General features: G+C 41.4%; 1 protein-coding gene across 2 annotated transcripts; it reads left to right on the plus strand.

Moving 5' to 3' along the window:
- The first annotated feature begins 31 nt into the window (after window positions 1-31).
- Window positions 32-8344, plus strand: NEK2 (NIMA related kinase 2). Of its 2 annotated transcripts, XM_039569961.1 has the most exons (10): window positions 32-185; window positions 361-578; window positions 1652-1889; window positions 2577-2659; window positions 2910-3036; window positions 3805-4024; window positions 4991-5045; window positions 5128-5198; window positions 6066-6113; window positions 7701-8344. In XM_039569961.1, exons 1-10 carry the CDS (start codon window positions 90-92, stop codon window positions 7925-7927), a joined length of 1383 nt encoding a protein of 460 aa, XP_039425895.1. In that variant the 5' UTR covers window positions 32-89; the 3' UTR covers window positions 7928-8344. The 2 variants fall into 2 exon arrangements, with proteins under 2 accessions (XP_039425895.1, XP_039425894.1); XM_039569960.1 differs by lacking the exon at window positions 6066-6113.
- Window positions 8345-8699: the final 355 nt, after the last annotated feature.

The following is an 8699-nucleotide window of genomic DNA, read 5'->3' on the forward strand; positions in this document are numbered from 1 at the left end:
GCGGGGCGGTGCGTTTGAACGGCGCGGCGCGAGCGCAGCGGCCTGCGCGGCCCGGCGGGGTGCGTGCGTGCGTGCGTGCGCTGCCCGCCATGCCCGGCCGCCCCGACGACTACGAGGTGCTGCTCACCATCGGCGCCGGCTCCTACGGGAAGTGCCGCAAGGTGCGCCGCAAGGCCGACGGCAAGGTGAGGAGGAGCAGGCGGCCGCGGGAGCAGCGCAGCTTTGCCGCTGCCGTGCGTCCCTGCCCGGTGCTGGCGGCTCTCCGCGACACGCGAGCGAGCGGCTCTGGCAGCCCCTCTTCCCCCTGCGCGGCCCTGGCCGCCGTCCCAGTCACTCCCCAGGGTGTTTCTGCCTCCGCAGATCTTAGTATGGAAGGAGCTGGACTATGGCGCGATGACGGAGTCGGAGAAGCAGATGCTCGTGTCGGAGGTGAACTTGCTGAGGGAGCTGCGGCACCCGAACATCGTGCGCTACTACGATCGCATCATCGACAGGAGCAGCACCACCCTGTACATCGTCATGGAGTACTGCGATGGGGGAGACCTGGCCAGCCTGATCGCCAAGCGCGCGAAAGAAAGGCACGTGAAATGTGTTTGTGGCACGCTCGGAATGTCTTGCACGAGTCTTGGGCAGTCCAGAGAGAAGGGAAACTTATTTTGTAACTCCTGAGCAGTTTCGGGATTAACCCTTTGGACCCTACAACTCTTCTCAAATGCGAAAGGTTTTGTACAAAGTTACAACAGCGATGGGAATTGTGCTATTGAATGCATCACCGGGCTGGATGTTGGTGCTGAGGTAGTAAAAAACCCCAGAGCTCTCCTGTGAGGGAGAAGCCGTTGAGAGGTTTCTGGCTATGAATGGGGTTGAGAACATGAACCAGGAGGTCACAGCTCTTGTAGACAGGCAGCTTGCTCTGTGGGTTCTGGCCTTCCCCATGAGAAAAACTACTGGGCCCCTGTGTTCTATTGGGACACCAAAATATGTGGAAGGGAGGAGTGATTTTGAACACAATGTGAAAAGCTACTTATATAAAGCTTTATATAAAGCTTGGGGAGACATCAAGTTGATAAGGCTTCACCTTGGTCTAATCTTAGCATCCTATGTAAGCATAGTATCAGTTTTCACATTCTTAGGTCAAACACGTACATGATACCACCTCTTTTACTTTGGGACAACAGTCTGAAACAGTTCTGCAGCTGCCCCCCAGCATCAGTGTTTTCGTTTAAGGAAGTTTGTATTAAAAAATCAGCCCTGTTTTGGCTGTTATTGTATGTTGCTCATTATTAACAGGTGACAACATACTGTTATCTTAAGTGATCAAAGGGGCAGATCTCATCGTACAAGCATCAAATTGATATTTGTGTTGTAAGTAGTGAAAATGCTGTGTGTTTGTTAGATGGTTTGGGGAAGGAAGGAAATACTGCAGGGTTTCTGTAATAAAAGTCTAAATGTCTTCTAACATGTTTGCAGTGAATTTTCTTAAAAAAATCAGTTTTAAAGGAGAATGCATAGATGCCTGTTGCTGATAGTGGCTATTTCAGTGGCATTTTATGATAGTAGTATTAAAAGAGTTATGGAACTAAGACTGGCAGTGACTAATCAAACTGATGTGTGCTCAGAAAACCCATTAAACAATGTGTTCATTTTTCAGGCATTTCTTGGAAGAAAGCTTTGTTCTCCGAGTGTTGACTCAATTAACATTGGCCTTGAAGGAGTGTCACAGACGGAGCGACGGTGGAGTCACTGTGCACCGTGACCTGAAACCAGCAAATGTCTTTCTAGATAGCAAACAGAATGTGAAACTTGGAGATTTTGGACTGGCTAGGATATTGCACCATGACACCAGCTTTGCCAGAACATTTGTTGGAACTCCGTATTACATGTCCCCAGTAAGACCTCCCCTCTATACATGATCTTTCATTTTGCCCTTCCAAGGTGTGCTGTGTTGGTCTCAGAGTCCATGATTGTTTGGGAGATTTTAATCTTAAATTATTAAGATTGGTCTTAAATGCAGGTGACTTTTTTTTATAGACTATGTATGTTCTGGAGACAAGGTTATTTTCATCTCCTTTCCTCCCCACACAATCAGTTTCCTTCTATTTAAAGTTGCTCTTCACTGTATAAGGTCTGTTATATTCTTGGGACATTAGAGTTGTTGGAGTATATTGTTCCTGTAAAAGAACAGGGAAGTTAGGGGGCTTTTATGTTTCATAGAGTTAAGGTAAAGAGCTTATTAAATTACCTCCTGATGACAGGATTTTAATTTGTAGTGGAAATGAGAAGGAATGACTTATTTCCCTGACACAGGGGATTTTGTGTGGAAAAGATTAATGTTGACTGAAATAGAGTTGCATCAGTTGAAGATTGGTGCAACACTTCAGTCTTCTACAGTGTAGTACTGCCACAAATTGTTAAAATCCTTCTAGTAAGACTAGATATGAATATTAATTAGGATGGAATATTAGCAGTAACTCCAGTATATAATGGTTTATTTCAGGTTTGAATAGTAGCTGATTATCCTGCAATAGTGGAACCATGTCTTCATTAATAAACCTAAGATTGTTCTCTTTCTTTAGGAACAAATGAACTACATGTCATACAATGAAAAATCTGATATCTGGTCTCTGGGATGTCTTGTGTATGAATTATGTGCTCTCTCGTAAGTATGGTAGTGTGATAACAAATGTGGAAACATAACTGCTAATGCAGGTGTGATTTATATTTTGTATAGATGAAAGCTTAAAGGTTTCAGAGACTAGTCCTAGATTTTTATTTCTGTGTTGGGCTTGACATGAGGTAGTCAAAACAAACCTTGATTGCAGGGTTTTTTCATAGTCTGATGCTTTTGTTTTCTGAAAATAAGTCCTGTAAAACTAGTGAAAGAATCCAAGAAAAATTTTCTTCTTCAGGCCTCCATTTACAGCTTACAACCAAAAGGAGCTGGCAGAAAAGATAAGGGAAGGGAGGTTCAGGCGAATACCGTATCGTTACTCAGACGAGCTGAACGACCTTCTCAGGGAGATGCTGAATGTAAAGGTAAGAATCAATTACTATTGTTTCCACCTATAATTTGGGCTAGAACTGAAATACTGGTTTTTCTTCTCACTTATGAAACAAACCAACCTGAAGTAGTGGTTATCACCTTGTCACTGGCAGTGTCACTTGTAGGGGAAGGAGGGAGGAGTTGTGCTCTGAGTCCATCAAACAAAGGCAGCAGCAGCTCAAGTGTCCTGCCAGGGTCACAGGATGCCAAAAGGCTGCCTCAATATTGGCTTACACGGGATTTCCTTACAGCATGCTTATTGAGGTCTTATAATTTCAGGGTTAAAATGGTTCCAGTGTGTTTGGAAGTTGGAAGGGGCTGTTTTGTCTTCATTTTGGGGTTTGCTTTATATGGATAATGTATAGCTTGTTCCCCGCTGCTAGTGTGGGGGTGTTGAGAAGAACATGGCATGGGACAACAAAGCTGTATCAAGCACCCAAGCCTCCAGCAGGTATGGATTGTTCAGCAGATTGTTAGCTGAGGAATCTGCTGACAGCTGCCTCTGCACGCTCACCCACCCCCTTCTGACTCTGCAAGGAGAGGGTGCCTGGGCTGGGAGACACAGACTTGCAGCTCTGGATCTGAAGGCTGGTAGCAGCCTCCTCTCTTGGCTTTTATCATCTATTTGTGCTACTCCTTCCTAAGTTGTTTTCTCCAATTTGTCCTTCACTTTGTAGTACCTCAGCTGGTCTTGCTTGGGAATCTCTGGCCTTAATGTTTCTTCTTACAGATGGAACATATTGGTAATGTCTTTCCTTTAGGATTACTGCCGACCTTCTGTTGAAGATATTCTGAAGCACCCCTTGATAGAAGACTTGGTGGAAGAAGAACAAAAACAGAATTATGATAGAAGAGGCTTGAGACCATGGGAGCCAGAAAGGCTGCAACACTCAGATGCTGCAGTGAATGAGCTGAAATGGAAGGAGCAACAATTACAGGAGCGAGAGAAAGCCATTAAAGAGAGAGAACAACGTCTGGAGCGTATGATATTCCATTTTGGGATGGGGGTGGCACTGAGATTCTGATTCAGTTGGAAGAAGAAAAAGTAGACAGTTTTCAGAACCCTCATTTTAATGCAGTAGGATACTGTAGTCCTGCATGCACCACTAGAATTTTGTCTAAAGACCAAACCAAGAATGCTCAGGGCTTTACTCTGCTATACGAGCTTCTGTTTTAAATTACTAAGATATAATTGGCAGTTTAGATATGGAAGTCTGGTTTGTGAAGATTATTAAACATGAGTGGCAGTTAGGAAAGCATACAGAAAAGTAGGGTCTGCACTGTGCAGTCTAGGTTGCTTTTTACCTGCTGTGTAAGTAAATATTGCCTATACTAACATGTAACCTAAGGTGAGCTTGATGCTGGGGGGAAAAAAAAATTTGAGTAAACTGTCAACTGCTTTTATAAAAGCTGCACCCCACAGGTTAGCTTACCTGTGAGACTATAGATGGCTGGTCCTCAGGTGCTGGCATTTCCTGCCTACATAAGATACCTCTTTGCATATGCAGTAGGCTCTGCAATAGTTTTAAACCATTTGTATTATTTTTTTTCTGAGCCTGAATAACAGCTGCTACTGTTGTAAGCAGGGTGTTTAGTCATAGCTGAGCTATAGTATCTAGTATATAAACAATTAAATCTGGTGTCAATCATGTGTGCCACGAGTTAATGTGTAGAATAGAAAGTTGCTATCTCATCTCTGTTGCACACATGTCAGAGTTTTTGGAACAGAAGCATGCCTGGCATTTCAGAGTACTTGTCAATGCTTTATTAGTGCATTGATAAAGTTGTATCTATGCAGCAGTTATCTTTGCTTAGAGCCATAGAATCAGAAATGTGGGTGCATCTCACTGGCTATTACTGCTCTTTCCGTGTAAGAAAAGCCCACCATGCAGAGTCACTCTAACAGTTACATGTTCACACTGCATACTACCATATTTCTACTTCCAGAGAAAGAACGGGAACTCTGTGTTCGGGAGAGACTGGCAGAGGACAAACTTGCTAGGTACCTTACTAACCTATAATAGTCTATATTAGAAACTCTACAGTCTTGTAACAAAAAGCTTAAACTTCTCTTCCCAAACCAGAGCTGAAAACCTGCTGAAGAGGTGCAATCTCCACAAGCAGCAGCGGGAGGTAACCTATGCGGAAGGTCCAGGTATGCAAATACGCAAGAAGGCGCTTGCTCAGGCCATTGTAGGCTGGTGTGACCGGAAGAAAGCCCCTGGTGCTCAACGTGCTCGGCACAGCCCCCTTGGGGCAATGCAAAGCCCAGCTATGGCTGCACGGTTGGGAAGAGACTTTTGATTTTCTGCTTTGCAGAAGGACTTAATGAGTGATGCTCAGCATAAGTCTGAGTTAGCACTGTTTGCACTGCAGTCTTGTGCTGTCTGGGAAATTAGGTTCTTGTGGTGAGCTAAGGGAAGTGCCTGCTTGTAACCCAAACCTTTCTCAGAGCTGCACTTATTTTATGTATGGATGTCTTTTTATGGACCTTTGATTTAGTTAATTTTAATAAAATTGCACACTTCTAATAAATTCAGCTTTCATTAAACTTGCAAAAGCTTCAACATGGGAAATATTATTTGTTGCAAGTGACGCAGGTGTGCCTGGTGCATTGTATAAACTATGAAGAATACACACTGCTATTATAGAAAGAAAAACTCAGATTTGAAAATGTGCTAGAAGACTTCCTGACTGCCTCTAGTCCAATCTGTTTTACAGTAGTATTTGATACTCACTTGGTTGTTCAATCCTTGCTATCATAAGGGGCAGTATCATCTCTTTATTGCTGCCATCTTTTATTATTAAAAATAATATTCAAGTATCTAAATGCCTTTTTAGATAGTGGTAGGAATAGTGAAGGGCTGGGTCAGAAGTAGCACTCTAGAACAAAGACATGTGAACACTCTTTAACATGCAGTAACACTCTCTTCATTTAGTTTTGGTCTGATAAAGCAAGATAAGCATGTCACTGCCTCCAAAGCAAATAAAACTGAAGCAGCCTTGTTTTTTTTTTTTCAAGAAGTGCCTATCACAGCAGGAAAGGACACAAGTAAAATGCCCCTAGAAAGTGAGTGCTCCTTGAGCAGTCTCTAACATTTGTCAGCTTTGAGAATTCCACCCGTCTCTCAACATCTTGTCTGACTTCAGCACATTAAAGAATTTGAGAACAAACTTGCTTTTGGCTTTCTGATGTTGCATCTAAAACTGGATGACTGAATGCAAATGAGCTTCTGCTCTTGCTTCTGTTCTCTTCTGCATTTCCCACCCCTTTACATGATATTGTGACCTTACCAGGTATATTAGTTTTTGAGGATAGGCAAAACCAGTTTGGGTGGTTAATACCTCAAGATAGATAATTCAGAAAAGTGAACATAGTTATTACAAAACTGTCCAAACCTTGCAATAGCTGTACAGCATGTGATTTGCTGCTCTTGCATTTCAGTCCAGTGTGGTCTTGTTCCAGTGTTTCTAAAATTATGCCTATTCTCATATAAACGGACCAAGTGTTTCTCCAATCTTGGTACCACCATTGCTTGCTTGTGCTTTCACTTGCTTAAATATGGCTATATTTTTCACAACTGGATTGCATCTCACACATCTCTTAGATCCCTAAGTTCTCCTAGAAGTCCATTGAGGGGTTCACTTGACAGTAAAATGGAATACCAAAAATCCTGGTTTTTAAGACAGGGTCCTGGATGCTACCCTATTTTTGCAGGGCTTTTCTGATTCTTAGTGAGCCATTTAATGTTAAAACAGATCTGACTTAGAGTAATGAAGCTAGAAAGTGCTGAAATATTTGCTGGCTTTTTAAATTCCTTCTTGCTCTTTAGTGCTTATATCATTCTTGCTGTAGCCTCATCAATTGCCAATTAAGGCTTCAGTGTTAAACTTAGAATAGTTAGACCTTTGATTAAATAAAAATCACACCTTAAGTTGGGCCTTGTGAAGTTGGCTCTTATGAGAGGCAACTCAGCTGTTATAATAGCTTTTGATGGTAGTTTTTGTACTCTTGAGTCATTAACTGCCTTTTGATAGTGGCATGCTGTAGGATACACTATGAAAATTCCTGTTCTGGAGGCTGCAGTGGAAGTAACTTGCTAATTTTTAATGCATGTGAACTCATTACTTGTCAAGTCAGCCTAATTTGTACCCCAGTGACTTAATACAATGATAGAGTTGAAACAATGTGGGTAATGTACAAAGACCACTGGACAGGTTGAGTCTGCCCCTGCTGTGAAGAAAAGACAAGGTTTTTTCAGTAGCTGAAAAAAATTTAAAAGCTGAAAATTCTTTAGGAATTTTCTAATGTCTAATTCTTTCAATTTTCTTTTGGAACGGGCTTATGTTACTGTTTATTTAATTTCTGTCCTTCAAAAGAAGCATCATGTCTTCTCTTCTCAATCAACTAATATTTCCTTTGGTATTGGGAGGTGCACCCTAAAAACTACTATGGCATATATCCTTTTACCACCATCATTTAAAAGGCTTGCTTTCAATTTTTTTTTCTCAAAAAAGAGAAAAGAGTTGTTGCTATTAATGGAGATGCATTTAATTAGATCACTTAAAGCCATAGGTAGATGACAAAATGGGCACCAGGGTTAAAAGCAATAAATGCTGGAAGATGCACTAATGCAGTACTTTTTGATTTCTTAAGATAATGCACTCCTGCTTCCCCTTTCTACAACCAAGAAGAACTCACTCTTTGATGGAAGTGAAGAGAAAGCTGTGCCTCCTCATAATATGGAAAACTATTTCCTTTCCAAAGGGAAAAGCTCTGATCTCAAAAGGCGTCTATATGCTGCAAATCTACGGGCTCAAGCACTGTCTGAACTGGAAAAAAACTATCAACTGAAGAGCAGACAAATCTTGGGCATGCGTTGAAGCTGTAACAGATGTATTTATATTTGAAAAGAAGATTAAATGTATAGGCAGATACTTGTGCCTCCCTCTCTTAAACTAGAACCTACTGAAAAAGTATTTTAACAGTTGTTGTACAAACTCTTAGTTTATGACAGGTAGTTTATGATAAATGCATAAGATGCTATATGATGAAAATAGGTACTTTTGATACCAAATAAAACAAACTGAATTAATTGTATTATTATAGAAAGGTATTTTGGTCATCCTGTTTACCATACTTTTCTGACAATATAAAGAATGAATATATATAAATGATTTGTTTAAAATCTGATGTGAAAAACTTTTCAGGTGAAAAATGTACAGATTCACAGTCTGTAGGTTACAATGATGCTGTATGTAATGCACAGTTGTTGATAAAGGAAGTATTGATATTCTGTATATGTGGGAAAACAGTGCCTTCTTTTCTGCACTTGTAAATATTTTTTAACAAAAGAGCACAAAGATTTTATGCTGTCTCTTCCTACTAAGTAAGTGACCTATCAAAGCAGGTTACTTTTAATGTTATGTTTTGACTAATGAGTGGGGTGGGTCAGAATAACATAATTTATGAGTTTATGTTCTTTTCTGCCTGAGCAGCTGAATGCCTTGTCCACCAGCTCCTGCAAGGCCTGTGTCAGGGCATGGCATTTGAAATAACACCTTTTACTTACCTTGAAACTTATAAACTGATCCCCTGAGACTGCTGTCCAGGATGGGACGCCATCCAGGGTATTAGCATCTGTGTTTTGGGGCG

Source organism: Corvus cornix, chromosome 3, assembly GCF_000738735.6.
Source record: "Corvus cornix cornix isolate S_Up_H32 chromosome 3, ASM73873v5, whole genome shotgun sequence".
In the NCBI taxonomy this organism is placed as follows: domain Eukaryota; kingdom Metazoa; phylum Chordata; class Aves; order Passeriformes; family Corvidae; genus Corvus; species Corvus cornix.